The 19,951-nt window shown below is 50.9% G+C and overlaps 1 protein-coding gene across 1 annotated transcript; it reads right to left on the reverse strand.

Moving 5' to 3' along the window:
• Nucleotides 1–504: 504 nt before the first annotated feature.
• On the reverse strand, nucleotides 505–19,778 carry FLOT2 (flotillin 2). The gene is made up of 13 exons (XM_042780476.1): nucleotides 19,730–19,778; nucleotides 11,941–12,022; nucleotides 11,490–11,495; nucleotides 9,022–9,099; nucleotides 4,256–4,346; nucleotides 3,103–3,226; nucleotides 2,520–2,638; nucleotides 2,288–2,401; nucleotides 2,067–2,186; nucleotides 1,763–1,977; nucleotides 1,153–1,336; nucleotides 655–804; nucleotides 505–543 (listed from the first exon to the last, which is right to left on the reverse strand). The coding sequence occupies exons 1-13, from the start codon at nucleotides 19,776–19,778 to the stop codon at nucleotides 505–507; spliced, it is 1,371 nt and encodes a 456-aa protein (XP_042636410.1).
• Between the last annotated feature and the right edge of the window lie 173 nt (nucleotides 19,779–19,951).

Raw genomic sequence — 19,951 nt, forward strand, 5'->3', positions numbered from 1 at the left:
AGGGAGAGTGGCTGTCCTACCCAGAACCCGGACCCATGCTGAACTCTGGCCCAGGCCACAGGGAGGACCGACAGATGCACGGAGAACTTCAAGGCACCAGGATTCCGAGGAGCAGCAGGGCCACCCCCGACAGACAGACAGTGAATATAATAAACATCTTCAGCTTAAACTATATGATGTGTGTAGGGGCTGGGAGGGAAGAGAAAGGGAAAGAAAAAGACAGACAGACACAGGAAGAGACATACAGGGTCATGAGGGTAAAAGAGACAACCAGATGAATGTGGCAGTGAAAGTGGGTATACGGGGTTGTGGAAAGGAAGAGGAGGGGGACATAAAGACACAGGAGAGAAGGGCAGACAGCCAGAGATGGCTTGAACGTGCAGCACTTCTGGTCCCTACAAAATAAGGCACCAGAGTCAGTAACGTCCCATTGTCCCTGTGGTATTTAACCCGGTGGTGGAGGGAAGAGCAGGCAGCTGCTGAAGGGTGTGGGCCTGCTGGGTCTCACACCTGTGCACCAGTGGCCTTCTTGATCAGGGGTATCTGCAAGGAGGGGAGATCCCAGTGAGCTCCTGGCTCTGGGCCCCAGGACTGCTCACCTGGGCTAATCCCATGGGCTGCCCAGGCCACCCCATACTCCAACGGGGTACACACCTTAGAGAGGTCCACACCTGTGAGGGCGTGCACAGAGGCGGGCAGCTCGGCCAGCAGTCGGCTCACCTCTGTCGTTACCTTGCTGTTGTCCCCACTGAGGACCACAATCTCATCGACTTTGGTCAGTGGGGAGGCGATTTTGGCAGCAATCTAGGAGGTGGGTGGGAGGAGAGCCTGGTTAGCGCTCTGTGGCCACTGGCTGTGTCAAACATCTGCTCTCTCCCTCCCTCCCTACCTCACCAAATGCCAAAGCAGCCTGGAGTAGCCCTTATTTGCAAGCCAGTGGGCCAGGGATAAGCCTACATCTGTTGCCTAGGCCCCGCCCCTTGGCTGAGTATTCTCCCCATTTAACCCTTCCAGCCAGCCTGTTGTTGTGGGTTACTGACAAATTTGAGAAGTTCTGGCATTCGCCCAGCTAGTCAAGGTAGGAGATGTCTCTGGCCTTGCAGTCTCCACTGGTCAGACCACTTGGGTCCCAGCCCAACATGGGAGCCTCACCTGGGGCAGGGCCTCCAGCACCAAGGCCATCTTGGCTGCATCCCCATACTTCTGGTAGGCCTCAGCCTTGAGCTTCATTCGCTCAGCCTCTGCCTTGCCCATTGCCTCGATGACCGCGGCCTCTGCCTCCCCAATTTTGCGGATCTTCTCAGCCTCTGCCTGCGCCAAAAGGACCTGCTTCACCCTGAGGGAGCCCAGGCAGGTGGGATCAGTGAGAGGTGTCAGGACCCCTACCCCTTGCCTGGGAGCTGGTAAACTCTCAAGCCCTCTGCTCTGGCAGGTGTTGGGAATTAGGGAGAGACATTTAAAGGGGGCTTTTTGGCTCTAGCCAAAGAGAGGCCACTAGCTACCAGCTGCAAGTGGCAGAGAGGATTAACCAGGGTCCCCTGTGCCAAGTGCCACGGCAGGCACTTGAATCTCCTTTATCTAGTCAAGTCTTCCACAGTCCTGTGGGGAAGGTGGCAATGTCCCCACTTCAACATAAGTAAACAGGCTTTGGGGAGAAATCACTTCTAAGCTGTGGTCTGGATAGCAGAGGAAGTACCCTGTCAGCAGAAGACGCTACAGGACCCTGCCTGACCCGGTCTATTGCACGCAGGGCAGCACTCACTTTTCACCCTCAGCAATCTGCTGTATGCGGTGGGCCTCGGCCTCAGCTGGACGGCGTACGGTGGCAATGAGCTCCTTGTCCGTGCGCAGGATCTCCTGCGCCTCCACTGCGATCTGTTTCTTGCGCTGCACGACCTCAATCTCGATTTCCTCCTGCCGGATCTTCTGCTGCTCACGTGCCCCTTGCAGCTCATAGGCCAGCTGGGCCTCAGCTGTCTGTGGAAGGAGTATGGTCGGTATGTCAGAGGCTGGACACCAAGTCTTGGGCCCTGAGCCCTAGCCTGGGATGCCCCACAGCCTCTCACCTTGATGTTGACCTCCTCACTGAAGGCTGATTTTTGCAGCTCAAAGGCTCGCTTAGAGTCAGCTATCTTGGTGTCTGCCATGAACTTCACGTCTAGCATCTCCTTCTTACATTCGGCTTCCTGGGAGGTGGAGGGGCAGGTGCTGAAGGTCCCCTGAGGGGACATGGTCCCACCAGCCCTGAGCTCCCTTTCCCTGGGGTGGGGGAGAAAATCTTATGTACCCGGATGCCCGCGTCCCGCTCAGCCTCGGCCACACCGATGTCAGCATCTCTCTGCACCACAGCAGTCTGTGTCTTGCCCAAGGAGCTCAGATAGTCCACTTTGTCATACACATCCTGGGGAGGGAGGGTGAGTCATCTCTGAGAACAGTCACAGGCACAGAGGTGTCCCTCCCGCCAAGTGCTCATCTCCCAGACAGGTATGAGGGGATGTGGCCTTCTCGTCATGTCGCACCTTGATGGTGAAGCTGAGGATTTCGATGCCCATACGGCCGACATCAGGGGCTGCCACTTCCCGCACCAGCTTGGCAAACTGGTCTCGGTCCTGATATATCTGCTCCACAGTCAGGGTGCCTAGGGGCAGAGGGATCATGGGCTGGCTCCTCAGGGGCCTAGCCAATGGAGAAGGGAAGAGGCATGCAACGAGAGGTCTGGGTGTGCAGACTCGGCCAGGCCTTGCTGGGGTTTCTTGTTAACAGTGTTCCACACTCAGCCTCCTTCTGCAGAGTCCAGGCTGGATGAGGGAGACACCCAGGCAGGGCCAGGTTTCTGAGCAGACTGGCATGTCCCCTCTCCCACCCACCCTTACCTTCACTCAGGTCACCGGAGTATCGAAGTGGCGCACTTGAGGGAAAATGTTCCAGCTTTTTAGCCTGAAACCTTGGCGGGTCTGACAGGCCCCTGACCCTACCCAGTACTTCCCCCGCTGTCCCCCTTTACCCTACCTCCCTGAGCCCTGGGTTGGCTCAGAGGGTCAATGGCCCTGTGTGGTTCCTGGGAGGCAGCAGTGGGGTCTCTGGGCGGGGGCAGGGCCTCACCGAGGATGGAGCGTAGGTGTCCCTCCAGGGTCTGCAGGACCACGTTCTTGATGTCCTGCACGTTCTTGCCCAGGAACTGCTCGCAGGCCACGGCTAAGAGCTCCTTTTCTGTCATGATCTTTACCTGCCGGTGGGTGGTCACAGAAGAGCCTGAGCCAGGCTGGTGGGCAGAAGGAGGCCCCAAACCCAGAGGTGTGGTAGTGGTAGCTATGCCCCATCTCCTTCTTCAGACCTGGAGGCCCCAGGGGGTGGGCAGGAGTTGGTCTGAGCCCCCGGGGGGAGGCAGCATTTTAAGGAATTGTCCAGATACTAAGATACTTCACCTCCTCTGGCAGCCCCTGGCCCAGATGTGGCCCCTCTCCTGGGCAATTGGGGCTCATTTCCCACCCCTTGAGCCCACTGTTTCCTCACTAGCCAATGCTTCCCCTGCAGGTACCCTAGGGGTATCCCATGTGGGGGAGATCTTCAGGCTTGAGGGGCAGAGACTGTGAAAAGGAGAAATGAACAAAAGGGACACAGACAGACAGACTGGGAAAGCAGGTCTAGACAGGGCAGGAGACGGGTCCAGGGGGATGCCTCTGAGGGCAGGCATCCTCCTCCCTTTCCTTCCTGAAGTTCCCATCCAACAGCCCCCTTAGTGGAGACCTACAACATAGTTAACCCTCTCTTTTCTGTGAAGTCAAGATGGAGTAGGGCAGGGCAGGGCAGGAAGCCCCTCACCCCTACACACAAGTGGGGATTTTAAATCTCTGACTCTCAGAGCCCAGAGCTTCCTTGCTTTACCTTTTCCTCCCTGGGCCCTACCCTTCCACCACCCTACCCAGAGAACAGGGAAGGCCTGGGTTCTAGGGCTTGGCATTTCCAACACCTGAAAAGAATGTGGGGAAGGGTTAGTGAGACAGGAGCCCTCAGCACTGGCTTTGTCCCTCGCGGGCCCGCTGAGGAGAGAAGGGGTGTCTGTTAGTCCTTTTGAGTGGCCAAGGGGCCGAGTGAGCATGTTCCAGTGGTGATGACCCTCTCCTGGGATGCAGGGCAGGGGCAGGGTGCTGGAGAGAGACTGCCTCTGGCTGCTGTCCTCTCCTCCTCCCCCCAAACCCCAGCACGGGGACGAGGCAGCTCAACGGACATGCGAGGGGCTGCTGAGTTACTATACCTGGGCGACACCCGTCACAGTTAAAGCTACCCCCTCGGCCGTCTCTACGTCCTCGCAGCGGGGCTGCAACGTCATAATCTCTAGGGAAATCCTGCCAAGAAACGCAAAACAGGGGCATGGGTCTGGGGGCCCAGGGCCTGGGGGTGTGAGGAGAGTCCAGTACCTCACTGCTCCAGCTGGGAAAGGCCAAGGATCCTGTTGAGGAGGAGGTTGGGGCGGACTCCCCAAGAGATTTTACAGCAGATTAGTCTGGGAGTGTGTCAGAAGGCTGTAGGTGGGAGGGCAGGGCAGGGCGAGTTCAGGTAGCCCCAGGAAAGAAGTGTGAGCGTGCCACAGATGGGCACACATTGTCTTTGCTCAAATCAGCCTGGCCTGAATGACAGGGAAGAGGAAGTGGACAAGAGGTGGTTGGAAGTGTTATGGATTAAATTGTGTCCCCCAAAAATATATGTTGTAAATTGCAACATATAGTCAAATAGGTGATAATCCTATTTGGGAATGAATAGGTTGTCTTTGTTATGTTAATGAGACAGGATTATTAGTGTATGGTGCATTTTGAGTCAATTTATTTAGCGATATAAAAGAGATTAAATTCAAGCTAGCAAGCAGAGATGCAGAGGAGAGAGATGCTGAGCCATATGAAGATCTCCTAGAAAGAAAAGCAGAAAGAGACAAGGACCTTCCTCCAAGCCAACAGAGAAAGACCTTCCCTAGACCAGGACCCTGAATTTGGACGTCTAGCCTCCTAAACTGTGAGAAAATAAAATTTGTTTGTTAAAGTCAATCATTTGTAGTATTTCTGTTATAGAACCACTGGATGACTAAGATAGAATTTGGTACCAGAAGAGTAGGGTGCTGTTCTAACAGATAACTAAAATGTGGAAGTTGTTTTGGAATTGGGGAGAGGCTAGAAGAGTTTTAATGTACTCAATAGTAAAAGCCTAGATTGCTTTGAAGAAACTGTTGGTAGAATTATGGACATCAAAAGCAATTATGGTGAGGGCTCAGAAGGAAGAAGAGCTATAGAGAAAGGCTCTACTGTTTTAGAGAATATGTATGGCAACAGCAACAGGATGCTGCTAGTGATAGTAATGTGGATGTTAAATGTGTTTCTGGTGATGCTTTAAAAGAACACGATGAACATGTGATTAGACAATGGAGGAAGAGCAATGCTTTTTATGCAGTGGCAAAGAATTTGCCTGAATTATGTTCAAATGTTTGGTGGAAGGTAGAGTTCATAAGTGATGAACTTGGATATCTGGCTGAGGAGATTTCTAAACAAGATCTTAAGGGGGTCATGTGGTTTCTCCTTGCCGCTTATAGTAAGATGTGAAAGAGATGGACTTAAAAATGGACTGTGTAAAACAAAACTTAAAAATTTGAAAAATTCTGTTGTACAAGTTAAGGATATATGTTCTAGAATGTTCACCAAGGACATGGCTACACAATCTTTTGTTAAAGAGATTAAGCCTGTGACTGATGGATCTAACTAAGTAACACAGCAGAAAACCCATCAGGTTAGACTGAAGGGGACAGAGAAAGAACTAAAGGAAAGAACAGCTGTCTGCCTCTTGGAATTCTACTGGCAGGAAACAGGACAAGGGAGCTTTATCTATTGTCCTCCAAGAAAAGAGAAGGCTCATCCTTGGAGCAGCTCAAAGATCGGCAGAATAGTTGGAAGGAACATGGGAAGTAGGGCCTTCTCTTTCAAAGGGAGGGGCCACAGCCTTCTCCTAGATTTCAAAGAGCAAGATCTTTGCCAACTAGGTTCTGGAATGTGGGGATGCCATTAAGATGTGCCAGGGGGGCACGACCACTATCCAAAGCTGAGGGGGAAGGGCTGCCATGCTTGAGGGGCAGAAAAACAGGGCCTGCTAGGACTAGGGCCAAGGAAGTGGGGTTGCTACCAGACAGATTAGGAGAATGAGGCTACCTAAAGCCAAGGGAGCAGAGTTAGCAACCCAAAGGGCCTGGAAGGTGGAGCTGAAGCATAGGACTGAGGAGCCTCCACCCCAAATCCAGAGGCTGTGGCCAACACCCAGAGTCTGGAGGGCAAAGCCATTGCTCAGATGGTCTCAGAGAACAGAGACTTACTTTCAAGCCTTGAGAGTTAATGTAAATTGTTCTGCTAGGGTTTGGACTTGCTTGGTGCCCCTTATCCGTCTTTCCCTCCAATTTCTCCCATTTGTAATGGAAATGTCTACCTTGTGTCTGTTCCACCACTGTACTTTGGAAACAGATAACTTGTACTCTAGATTACACAAGTTCACAGATGAAAAGGAATTTTTGCCCTAGGATGGAATATATCTAAAGTCCCAACCATATTTGATTTAGCTGACTCAGAAAATGAAATTTTGGACTTAAGACTTTTAGAATGATGTGATGGGATGAATGTGTTTTGCATGTGACAAGGACATGAATTTTGGGGGGGCCAAAGGGTAGAATGTTACGGATTGAACTGTGTGCCCCCAAAATTATGTGTTGTAAACCCTAACGTCTATACTTGTGGCTATAATCCCATTTGGGAATGGGTTGTCTTTGCTGTATTAACTAAGCAGGATTAGTGTACTGTGTATCTTGAGTCAATCTCTTTTGAGATATAAAATAGATTAAACACGCCAGCGGAAGAGAGATGGTGAAAGAGAGATGCCAAGCTACATGAAAACTATCCAGGAGCAGATGCTCAAAAGAGACAAAGACCTTCCTCCAGAGACAAGAGACAAAGCCTCCCCCTAGAACTACCTGAATTTGGACTTCTGGATTCCTAAACTGTGAGAAGATAAATTTGTTTGTTAAAGCCACCTACTTGTGGTATTTTTGTTATAGTAGCACTAGATTACTGAAACAGGGGTGGTCTAGGGGCTGGTAGATTAGGGAAGAGTCTTGGTGCTGTGTGTATATCCTGGGGTAACAAGGAGGCATTGGCTGTGCTGCATACTCTGGCCATGGGTGCTGTCTGAACACCCCCCAGGGCCCTCACTCATACCCTGGATATCGCAGGAAGCTGCCTACAAAGCTCTGCCTGGTAGCTTGGCATTTTAGGATTACACCTACTGCTGGGCCGAGATGGAAGCTGTCCTGCACCTACTTGCTTCCAAGGAAGCCCTGCCTGGCCCTCCACTGGGCAACAGGCTCTGACTTGAAGCCTACCCTCTAGTGTTGGGCCCAGGCAGAGCATGCGGTGTACGTAAGCTGGGGACACCCCAGATTCTCCTGACCAAGGAATTTGAACCCTCAGAAAGAGCTTTTCTATCCAGATAATTAACTCCTCCAGGATCCACAATCACCCTAGCTTAATAAGAACCAGGATGTTTATAGATGTTTCAAGTAGTGTAATGGCTTGTGGGTGGGTGGGTGGGTAGGGCTGCTTCACATGGGGTATCAAGGGAGGCCAAGGCAGTACCCATCCCACAAAATGCTCCAGAGTTTCTCCTCAGGCCTCTGCACTGAAACGTGCCCTCTCACAGCTACTGGGGCTGATTAGAGGGGATGGTCTTCTTCCTGGTTAGAGATGGCAGCATGGGTGAAGCGGTAGGGGAGGATTTTTGCCTGAGGAAGCTGAGGGGGCTCTTTAGTGCAGAAGGCGGGGTTAGGTTGAGATGGTAGTTAGGTCTCTTTTAGCCTGGGATCCACTGGAATGCAGGCTCCAAGGGGACAAGGATGTTTTCACATTCATGGCCGCATCCCCAGTGCCTGCAACTGAGAAGGTGCTCAGTAAAGAGCTGACGAATGCAGCAATGAAAATGGGAACCTGCACATTAGAGAGACATCACTTAGAGTTACTTAACACCCTGAACTGGGAATGGATTTCACCAGCCATGGCTGGACGGGAATGAAGAGCAAGATACAAGGTTCATCTGCTTTTCAAAGTAAGAGGGTATTAATAAAGCTCGGGTATCTCTAGGACTTCTTTTCCCAAAATCCCAAATGCCCTCATATCATCTGATTTGTCTTTCCAGTATCCCTACAAGGCAGAGAAATTATGTGATTCTCCCCATTTCAGGGATGAGAAAACTGAGGCCCAGTCACTAGCCTTTCCCCTCAGGCCTGTCATGGAGATTATTCCCAGAAGCTGTGGAGGAGCCTTGGGACTGGGTGAACAGAGCTCTCTGTGGGACCCATCTCCTGGTCTTACAAAGAGTAGGACTGGGTCCTGATACTGGGCCCAGAAAAGGGACTAGCAAGGGGTCCAAAGTACCTGTGCCAAGGTGGATCAGAACCTCCGTAGGGGTGGATAGAACTGATCCCGCCCCACCTGGACAATCAGCTCTGTTATATAAGGGCCTTGTCTTCTGTATCTGTTCTGCCTCAATTTGCTCCTAATTTAAACATTGAGGGAGAGCCACTAGTGGACTTGGCAGAGCTTCCAGAATCCCTTGCTTTCCCCACACATGGTCCCAAGGGATGAGGATGAGGGATCTGGGTCTACAGGAATCCATCCTGGCTGTGGCCACCTTTGGACCCAGAGCAGCACAGGGGCGGGGCGGAGGGAGGGAAGCACCTGCTCAGGAGGAAGTCTCTCCGGCTCCTGCCTGCCAGGCCCCGATGGGGCAGGAAGAGAGAAGGTTAGACACAGAGGAGGAAGCAGGTGGGTTATTACCTGTGCAACCCCTGTTACGAATAGCGGGACCCCCTCCGACGTCTCAATATTCTCACAGCGACACAGGATGGTCATAACCTCCAGAGACAGTCTGAGGAGCAGCCAGGGGGTAGGGAGAGGTAGGGACAGGAAGGGGTAGGAGGGGACACAGCAAACACACAGTTACCAGACAAGCACTGATGCCTGAGGCCTGAGGATGGGCAGGGGTGCTCTCCATACTTCAACCCCCCTCTTCCAGCTTAGCCTAGGGTTGTAGGGGTACAGAAGCACCCTCTTGCTGGCCTGAGGCCCAGAATCTCTTCTCTTGCCTTAATGCCCTTCTAATGAGGAGGAGCTGCTGGGCTGAGGGAGAGGCCTGTGTTCAAGATACCAGGGTTGGCCACCTAACTTTCCTAGAAGATTCCTGGCACAATCTCAGGGGCTTGGCCTCAGATCCACCCTCCACATACAGGCAAGCCTGCATATCCTTGCATTGGGAGGGAGCAAAGCCATTCTGGGGCTTACTGAGTCACAGCAAATACTGAATCCTGCTAGGAGCATAAACCCTCAAGGTCTGTGCTACATAGCACTAAGAAGGCAATTTAATGCCAGAAAACCCCAAAGAAAACTACTGGATTTTTAAAATTTTAGTGGTGGGTCAACGAAGTCAGGGGGAGAAAGTCTGCTGCTGCCAGAATATTCACAGGGACAACTGGGAGGTGACGAAGTAATTTACTTTGACATTTCCAAAGTTGGGCCTAGGCAGAGGAGAGCCCTGGCAAGGTGAACAAGGTGCCTGGAAGCTACTTGACCCACCCTGGCTGGGCCTCCCTAGGACAGCATGTGTGCGCATGGAGGGTGGTGGTCCAGGCAGAGACGAGGCTGTGCACAGCATGGAAGGTTTCCTTAAACAAGATAGAGGACAGAGGCTGAGGCTGAAGGGGCAGAAGCAGGTGGATTGGGGAGGGGGGAGGAGGGCTGAGGAGCAATGGCAATGTGGAACCCCCACCTCTACTCTGGGAGGGGCCCCTCTCACAACACTAGCCCTGGGGGCTCTGGCCATGCAGACATGCAAAGGTTGCTTTCATTCGAGCCCCTAAACACTAGCACCCTTGGGCCTGAGAGGACTTGTCACCTGGCTTAGACAGAAACCCACAAGCTCTCTTCTGGGGAAGGAGGAGAGAGGGAAGTGGTAGAGAGGCAGGGAGGGAAAGGGGAGGGAAGGAAGATAGGAGGCTGCAGCTCAGATGCCAGAGGTGGAGGAATAGCTCAGGTAGGGAAGAGAGTATTGCCCACATCAGGGCCTTGTGACAGTACAGGATATGGCAGCAAAGTGCAGCAGGAGGAACTTCACGGAGCCTGGAGGAAGAATGGCTGACATCAAGGGTGGGTGACATGTGGGCTGACTCAAAAGGGAGGCTGAGAATACAGGCTAGGCTAGAAGCCTCTACAATGACCTGAGAGGCTCCTGTCAGCCTGGGACATGAAGGCCCAAGCCTGGGGATCATGGTCCAGATGTCCCCCAAGCAGGATAGGGGTGGTGGAAGGGGCTGACCCCCATAAAAGAGCCCAAGAAGGGTAAGAGCTACAGGCTCAGACCACCCAGTGAGGCAGGCTGGAGGAAAGATACTGAAGCTGGGTGCGAGATCATTTGCTAGGTTGAGGTACAAAGCCCTCCCGTCTCCCCTCCCAAGCCCACTGTCAGAGAGGCTTGGTGGGACCTCCCTCTTGGCCTGAGGTTCTGCTCCCTGGAGCATGAAGGGGGCATGTAGGGGACACTGAGAAAAGCCTGTGGAGGTGTTGGTTCTAGGATGTTCCATGGTGCACAGGCCTTTGGCCCAGCTGAAAGTCGAGGTGCTTGGTCCGGGTATGTTGACAAGATAATTCTGTTGTTCTGGGGACTGCCTGAAGGGTAGGGCGGGGCTGCAGTGTCTTCCCACAGGCCACAGGCTCACTGAGGAGTGCCTAAGTCCTGAGAAGATGCTGTGGCCTGTACTGATTTCTCTGTGATACTTTTGGCCTCGTAACAGAAGAGTCTCTTAGGATCCTCAACGCAGGCAGGAGAGATGGCAGAGTGGAGGGTGTTACTGGGAGATCAGTGACATGCTTCCTAACCCCCTGACCCCAGCAGATGCCCTCAGCCCCTGGGAGGCCTCAGGCAAGCTCAGTAAAGATGGGCTGCTCTCTGATGACTGGTAGGGGTTTGGGGCAGAGGGGACTTTCCATTGGAATCTCCACTGCTTCCCCTTTGGGGTGACAGCCTCCCTTAGCAACCTATACCTTCACAACCCTGTTGTCCTATTGGCTAGGTCCAGGCCTGGATGAATCTGGGTTCCTCAGATCCCTCAGACTCAGATGGTGAAGTGGCCGACATGCCTCATCTCCTCCAGGGTGGGCAGTGAGGGCAGCAGGAGAGGCCCAATCCAAGCCCAGAACTTCCCTGGGCTTAGGGGGAGCTAGCAGGGTGAGCCTAAGGTTGGCCCTCTGGGGAGCTGAAATCTCCCATCCTCTATTAAGTGTTTCCAGACTGATACAGGAGGCCCAGGGCTGCCTCAAGGGCAGTAACAACATAGGAGAGGCAGGCCTGTTTTGTCTGGCCCCAGCACCACTCCCTCAGATCCCCACCCCTCATCCCTAAACTGATCACAGACCCACTTCAGGCTGGGCCTTCATTCTCTGCCACTGATCCTCTGCCTGCTTTTTGCCCATATTACTTATCTGAATGGTCCCAGGGCTGCAAAGCAATTCCTATTCAAACAAGGTGTAAAATTAAGGCTTCTTGAATAACCTTGAGGTAGAATCAGGAAATTGGGATCCTGCCTAAGTATGGCCCTGAAGACCCTGTGACAAAAGTGATGCCAGCCTCCAGGGGAAAAGAACATCCATTAAGGGGGTGGTGCCCACGGACAGAACTTCCTGATGCACCCCTTCTGCATCCCTGAGCAACCCATTTTACCCACTTCTCAGGAGGCTCCCACCCCCCAGGGTGGAACATGACAAACGGTCAACGCTCTAGCTGACCTGTGGGGGGAAGTGGGGGAATACTGGAAAGCTCTTTCTCCCCTGCCCACCAAGGTGACAGGTTCCCAAGCCACCAGGCCCTTACCTCTGTGTGTCGGAGATACACCACCAGGCCCAGGCCCAGCCGCCAAACACGTACTGTTTATAGTCGGAACCACAACAGCCCCCTGGGGAGCAAAGCAAACCACTGCTGGTCAGTCAGCTCTTGGGCTACCCTCCATCCATCTGACAGCAAGTTTGGACTTTGCCCTGCTCTGAGAGTTGACAATTTCTACCGCTGGGTGTCAGGGGCTGAGGCATATATCAAAGGGAGACACAATCTCCCTGCCCTTAAGCAGTCTTAGATCTAGTTTGGGACACAGGAAATGTGCATAAAAAGAGGGAATAACATCTAATGAGTGGTTCAGAATATTAATGCTTCCGAAAAATAGAACAGGTTATTGGTCAGGAAAAGCTCCCATTTTCCACTTAAAAACCACCAGCTGCCATCAACTTGATTCCGACTCACGGCAACCCCACGTGTGTCAGAGTAGAACTGTACTCCACAGGGGTTTTCGATGGCTAATACTTTGGAAGAAGATCATCAGGCATTTCTTCCACAGCACCTCTGAGTAGAGTTAGTAGCTGAGTGCATTAACTGCTTACACCATCCGGGGACTCAAGTTTTCATTCAACTATTCACTAATTCGTTCAACAAACAAGCAGAGTATTTATTTTCATGTACTAGGGATACACTTCCTTTCTTGAAGGAAGTGGGACTAGGAGGTGGGAACTTTTCCTGAGATGACTGTAATACTATGTGGTTCACCTGTCATCAAGGTGCATGCAGAGAGGAAAGGCTGAGGGTGAAACAGCCCTGGGAGGCTGGTGGGAAGAGGAGGTCTCTGAGCCAAGTTAGGGCATCTCAGGGAAGCTGAGCCTCTACCCCTGGGGTTTTTAGAGGGACTTTGTTCCTCCTAAGAAGAACTGGTGGCACAGTCATTAAAGTGCTCAGTTGCTAACTGAAAGGTTGGTGGTTCGAATCTACAAGCTGCTCTGTGGTAGAAAGCTGTGGCAGTCTGCTTCCGTAAAGATTATAGCCTTGGAAACCCTCTGGGGCAGTTCTACTCTGTCCTATAGGATCACTACGAGTCAGAACTGACTTGATGGCAATGGGTTTGGGTTTTTTTTTTTGTTGTTGTTGGTCCTCTTGTGGGAAGGGGTAGAGAAGGAAAGGCTTCAAAATAAAAACCAACTGGTGGTACCAATAGGAGACGTGAAGAGAAAGGGAAAAAGTCTAAAATTTGGAAGTGGTTCCTGAAAACTTTTTATCAGCAAAGTAGAATGTCTAAATCAGCTATGACCCAGATCCATGTTGTGAACCTGTTTGTCATAGTTTCTATACAGAAACGAGATACATCAATTCCTGAAATTCTTGTACTAGATCCTCCCACTAATGCCTAAGTTAGCCATCAAGTTCAGAAAAAAAAAAATTAGTAGAAGCTGAGAGGCAGTTAACTTGAAGTGCAAAAAAACATGCAGGAAACACATGTTTTGAAGGAAATGTTACTTGGGAAAAAGCCAATGGGTGCCATTGTTTCCATGTTCACACACTTGGGCTTTCATAAAAGCCTCAGGTGTGTGCCTCCCAAGGTCAAGGGCATGGGTTACATATAGCTGAGTATCCATACCAGGCGACAAAGTGGGATGGAGGGGCAGAGGGCAGATTACGGTGGGTCTTATGTCCTACGCCAAGGAGCTGAGGCCTTACTCTGTTTAAGTGACTGAGGGGGCAGGGCACATAAGGATTTAAGGGGGGAGCAACAAAGCTAGATTTGCATTTTAGAAAAACCACTTTGCACAAGGAGGAAGATCCTGGGGTCAGGTAGACTGGGTAGAAGCCTCTTTCAGTAACTCAGGCAAGACCTAGTATCTGATGTAGGAGGGGTGAAGAAAAAGAGGCATCCAGAGCAGTGCTGTTTAAGAGAACTTTCTAATGATGGTGGAAATGTTTTATATCGGTTCTCTGCAATACAGTAGTCTCTAGCCACATGTGGCCACTAAGCATTTGAAAAGTGGCTGGTATGACTGAGGAACTGAATTTTTAATTCAAGTTAATTTAAATAACCATATGAGGCCATTGTTGTTACTGTTGCTGTATGCCATTGAGTCGGTTCTGACTTACAGTGACCCTATGGGACAGAGCAGAACTGTCCCATACATAGGGTTTCTTGGCTACAATATTCACGGGAGCAAGAATTGCCAGGTCTTTTCTCTTGCAGAGCCGCTGATGTGTTCCAATTGCTAACCTTGCTGTTAGTGGTCAAATGCTCATCCATCGTGCCACCAGGGGTCTTTTAGTGGCTACTATATTGGACAGTGCAGCTCTACAGTCTGGATTTGGGTGGGTGATGAGGCCAAGAGATAATGGAGGGAATGACGATTAGGGACACCTTTTGGATTAGGATGGGTGGAGTGAAAGAATGAAGACCTCAAGTGAGGAGGACTTGTAAGGCTGGAGACCTGCATCTTGAGACTGCTCATGCTCGCCAGGCAGCCACCAGGTTTCCTAGGTCTACCATGCAAAGAGCAGCCTCCAGCGTTGGTAGGGGCAGGAAGAGGAGGTCTTAGATCTCTATCTGTTTCTCTGGGGTGTAAATACCTGTCCACAAGGCTGCTGCTCAGTGTAGGCCACTGTAGGCTTGCCTGCCCTGGGAGTTAGGGGAGGGAGGCCTCTGAGGACAAGCAGTCAATTTGAAACCCAAACCGTCCTGAGATTAAGTGAAACTGGAAGAGGGACAAAAATCACAGCTTGCTTCACCTCCACCTTGTCTGCTGGGTCGGGGGCTGGGCATGGCTGCCTCCAGCCACCTCCAGGGGCTTCTCAACGCTTTGTGGAGGAGGTAGAGGTGGTGGAGTGGGATGGAGGGGGGTGTTGAGGGGTGCTTTCCCTTTACCTTTAATTTATTCTTTGACCTTGGGAGCAGGCTCCCACAGCTTAAAAGCTGGGCCTTGGCCAAGGGAAACATGGCCAGGTTCCCAGGAGGAGCAACAGGAAGCTGGGAATGCCAGGATGCCGCACCTCCAGCAGTTTCTTTTCTTTTTTTTTTTTTTTTTCTTTTTAATTTTTATTGTGATGTGAGTGAAAGTTTACAGAACAAATTCATTTTCCACACAGCAGTCCATGCACATTTTGTTTCACGACATTGACTCTAGCAGTCTCCTTGTGAAGGCTTCCTCCTCCAAGCTTCCTGGTTATTCTGCGCCTGAGCACCATTCCCAAAAGGGAACACTCTAGGTGCCTCTTTTTGACATCCTTAGCTCTCATCTTGAAACCTGGAAGTTTTTCCTAGTTTTATCTCACTTCTTCGAACCCAATTTGCTTTTGCTTGCTCTGCCTTTAAACTGAAGAATCACAGAATACCCCAAGAAAACTTATAAAATAATCTCAGCCCCTCCCCAGACCCAGGTTAACCACTTCGCCCTCCCAGGAACACTCCCTTTCCTTCCTGCCTCTATTCCACCTATTCTCCACCTCCCCCCCGAAAAAAACAAACCTAACTCACTGCCACTGAGCCGATTCCAACTCACAGAGAGCCCCATTGGATTTTCAAGGCTGTAAATCTATGGAAGCAGATCACCTCATCTTTCTTCCTCAGAGCGTCTGGTGGGTTCGAACCACCAACCTTTTGGTTAGTAGCCAAATACATTAGACTGTAAATTTTTTTTTTTTTAATTGTGATTTGGGTGAAAGTTTACAGAGCAAATTCACTTTCCATACAGCAGTTCACATACACTTTGTCTCATGACATTGACTACAATGTCCCACAATGCAACAGCTCCCCTCCTACTTCCTCCCCATAGTTACTTACCTCTTCCCTGTGTCCATCCCTCCATGCACTCCTGCCCCCCAGAGCTGTCTCCCTGTGCATACACAGCCCTTCTATTCTCCCATGATTGTTCTCTCCAGGGAGTTTATCTCCCTAGTGTAAATGTTTAGCTTATATGCCTGTCCTTTGTTTGTCTGGAAGCCACAGGTGTGGGTTCAATTCCAGACCTGAAGGGCACCTAGGGGCCATAGTCTCAGTGGTTCCATCAGGCTCCATCAGACCAGCAAACTTGGTCCCTCTTTTTTTTTTTTTTCAAATGATCTTGAGTTTTGTTCCACATTGTTCTCCCACTCTATCCAGGATCTCCTACATAGATCCCCCTCTGACTGGTTGACAGTGGTAGCTGGGCACCATCTAGTTCTTCTGGTCTCACAGTCGTATAGGCTGAGGATCACACGGTGTACCAGTCGCTAAGACTAATTGTTTCCATGAATCTTTGTTTTTCTTCATTCTTCTTTGCTCTGGATGACGAGAGATCCATCGTTGCATCTAGATGGCTGCTTGCAAGCTTTTAAGATCCTAGTTACTACTTGCCAAAGTAGGAAGTGGAACAATGTTTTGTGTAGTTTGTTATGCCAATTGAGCGTGATGTCCCCTGGAACTATGGTCCTGAGCTTACTGGGTAGCTGGCTGTGACCAAGAAGTGACTACATCCTTGTCCCTTGTCAGCTCTACTATATACCTGGGAATTCCTACAGAACATAGCAATACACTCGTAGAAACGTTATCTGCCAACCCTATACATGGTCTTGGGCACACTCCCCCCCTGCATAGACATACCTAATAGTTCTGCCTCTCCACCCATCTAGCCATGTTTGAGGCTGTAAATCTTCATGGAAGCAGATCACCTCACCTTTCTTCCTCAGAACAGCTGGTGGGTTGGAACCACTGACCTTTCGGTTAGTACCAAATATATTAACAACTTATCACCAGAGCTCCTTTTATTCTGTGGTGCAGAGTGGCACAAATGGTTTGTACCTAAAGGTTGGTGGTTCAAAGAACCACAAAAGAAAAGGCCTGGTGATCCATTAAGATTATACAGCCAGGTCAAATGTATAAAGACTAAAGTTTATTAGTGGTTACTAGATGGGAGTTAACTAGTGGTTACTAGGTGGGAGGGAGGAGGAAAGGGGGAGCCACTGTTTAAGAACTGAGTGTTTATGGTAACGGGAAATATGGCAACATGGATGGTAGTTACACAACATGATTATGTTGATCTCACTAATTCCTACACCTAAAAAATGCTGAATTGGCAAATGCTGTGTTATATATATTTTACAACAATAAAAGAAAAAAAATTAAAAAAGATTACAACCAATAAAACCCTATGGAGCAGTTCTGCTCTGTAACACATAGGGTTGCCTTGAGTTGGAATCAACTTGATGCAACCACCACCAACCACCAAGAGTCAAGAATACCACAGACTATAAGCGGATTTTAGTGCCTGCATAGTGCAAATGGTAAATGCACTTGGTTGCTAACCGAAAGGTTCGGGTTGGAAGAAAGGTCTGGTGAGCTATTTCCACGATACACATGGGGTGACATGAGTTGGAGCTGACGTGATGGTAACTGGTTTTAATGTTTTTTGAGCCACAAACCCCTTTTAGTAGTCTGGCAATGCTTAATGACCTCTTCTCAGAATGTTTATAATAAAAGAAAATATATATTGGAAGTTACCAAAACATTAAAACAACCAAATGTGTGATATGTAATATAAGTGATTTCTTATTAACACATTAAATAACAAATCCTATTGGTTGATCTAATAACTAGTTTAGCTTCAAAGTAGCAATGAGCATAAATTACCTTTCAAGGTACCTGCAACAACTGAAACGTGGTAGCAAAATATCTGCTAATACTTCATGATTTGTTGTCGACATTCATAAGACATTCATAATCGGAGGAATTACTAATGGGTTTCTGAGGCGGTATCTCTATGGAAGTAGATTGCCCAGTCTTCCTTCCGAGGAATGGCTGGTGGGTTTGAACAGCCAGCTTTCTGGTTAGCAGTCAAACGCCTAAGGCACTACACTACCAGACCTCCCTTAGAAAAGGTTAGTGAAAATAAAACCGTAAGTTTTTTTTCCCATCCAAATTCACAGACCTCTAAATTCTATCTACAAACCCCAGGTTAAGAACCTCTGACATATCGTAAGCATGAGAGAAAAGTGTAGTATTTAGATTACCCTCTTAAATTCCCAAAAGTGAAAATAGAGAAAAAGGTTTTATGTTACAGAATGAAGGAGGGAGGTTACACAATAGGAACTTTCCAAGTAGAAAAGATGACCAGGAAATTTAGCAACATCTTCCTTCTGAAACTTGGGCTAAGTGAGAAGCCTCCCTTAGCTGCAGGCCCAAGTAACAAGGTGGGCAGGCATGGCAGGGCTGGAGTAGCTTCTCTGCTCTCCCAGGGGTCCACTAGCAAGAGGGAGCTGCATCTCAACCTGCAAATCCCAAGGTACTATTACGCTAGGGCCGATTCCTCTCTCTCCTCTCCCTGTTCCCTGACTCCACAACCCTCAAAATCTTAGCCAGGACCTCTTCTCCCCACCTCCTAAACAGCTGCAAAACTAGCATTGTGTTGGCCTGTGGCCTGAGGACCAGGTTCCAGCTATTTATCTCAGGGGCTCCTCTTACCCTTCAGTCTTAGGACTTTCCACAGAGACAGAATTGGAGCTTCTGTCCCTTCAGTCCAGACCCTGAGCTTGCAGAAACTCCATGAGAAAAACAAAACATGTTTCTTTGCCTGTTTAACAGCCTTCTCTGGGGGTCGGGGCAGGGTGAGAGATAGGCTCAGATCTTAGAAGGGCAAGTCCAGCTCTGGTGTACTCCCTCCCGGCTGTCTCTAGTCTTCAGGGTGAGTATCCTTCTCTTCAATAGGAGTGGGGTTCTGATCAGGGAGGGTGGGGCTTCCTGTTTCAAAGAAGAGATGAATTTGGAGATCCAAACTGGGCCAAAGGTCATGCTTTGGGGGGTGAAAGTTCCCAGTGGATTATCACATCTCCCCCAGAGTGGGCAGCTACAAGCCCTGTCCTAGCCCCCCTTTTCTACTCACTTCAGTAGCCGAGCCCTGACAACTCTGCACAGACTGAAAAATCGGTATCGATAGTGGGAAGTAGACACGAGGGATTCCTGCAGCTACAGGCCGCCAAGCCCCTCCCCGGCACCTGTGAGCCAGGGGTTGCACAAATTGGTGGCTTGAAAGGCGTCAGCCACTCCCAAGACACCACAAATACACAATCAAAATAGTAAGGTAAGGCCCCCTTCCTCCAGGGCTGCCCCACCTACATAGAGATCTCCGTAATCTAAAGCGTTTTGCAACCCAGAACAGCACAGCCCAGGGCCCGGTTTCCCAACCTGTAGAGGCCGCATGCGCGTAGCCAGGGCCGGCAAAGCCAGTAAATCCCGGCAAGCCCCAGCCTGCTCGGAATTAACGGGGACTGTGCCCCACGTCTCAGGGCTCCTCCTCGATACAGGCACCTGCGCTGCAGAATTGTGCGACCCACCCACGTCCCGGGCGCTGGAATCCAGCCAAACCGTTACGTTCCCAGAACCACCGGTTCCTCCCTCCCAGAACCCCACGGCTTCAGTTCGGGACCCCCAAGCCCACAGTGGAGCAGAGTGACGCCCTGCTTAGGAAGGAATTACAGAAAGGAGGAGATAAGCACAGGAAAACATTCAGTGGGAGCAGACCCTGGTGGGTGGCTGAGGACGCAGAGCACGGAAAGTGTGATATGCGGGTCTCTTTCGGGAAGGGGCCCCTCGGGCGCGGCCCCGAGCATCGCCCTGCGGAGCGCGATAGGCTCAGGGCCACGACCCTCCACCGCCCCCACTTCGTCCCCCGACCCCCAGCACTGCCCTTCACCCCTCCCCTTGTCCAGACCTTCATCCACGTTTCCTCCCCAGCCCCGCACCCACCCTGAACCACCTCCTCACCCACATTCCCAGGCAGTCCCCACCTCAAGACCCCCGTTCCCAAACCCACCTCCCGCGCTGCCTCCTCACCTGAAACCACCAGCGCCTCGTTGGGCCCTACCGTGTGGCAATTGCCCATGGCGCCAGTGGGACGGAGGGCCCTGGGGAAGCGCAGAGAGGTGGACAGCAGCACCCGGCCCACACCCCGCACCGCCGGCCTCGCCCAGCCTATCCCGCCACCCCCAGCGGTTGCCCGCCAGCCCGCCCGCGCCCCTCTGTGGTCGCAGCCCCGCCGGAAGTGTGGCGGCGGAA

Source organism: Orycteropus afer, unplaced genomic scaffold (genome assembly GCF_000298275.1).
Source record: "Orycteropus afer afer isolate SDZICR_OR568_19922 unplaced genomic scaffold, OryAfe1.0 scaffold00042, whole genome shotgun sequence".
In the NCBI taxonomy this organism is placed as follows: domain Eukaryota; kingdom Metazoa; phylum Chordata; class Mammalia; order Tubulidentata; family Orycteropodidae; genus Orycteropus; species Orycteropus afer.

Excerpts from the sequence above, each read along its gene's own strand:
- FLOT2 (XM_042780476.1), bottom strand. The coding sequence starts at position 19,778 with ATGGGCAATTGCCACACGGTAGGGCCCAACGAGGCGCTGGTGGTTTCA. Across the intron at positions 2,639-3,102 it reads ACACCTACGCTCCATCCTCG|GCACCCTGACTGTGGAGCAG; the intron begins GTGAGGCCCTGC and ends CTCTGCCCCTAG. Across the intron at positions 1,978-2,066 it reads GTGAGGAGGTCAACATCAAG|ACAGCTGAGGCCCAGCTGGC; the intron begins GTGAGAGGCTGT and ends CTCCTTCCACAG.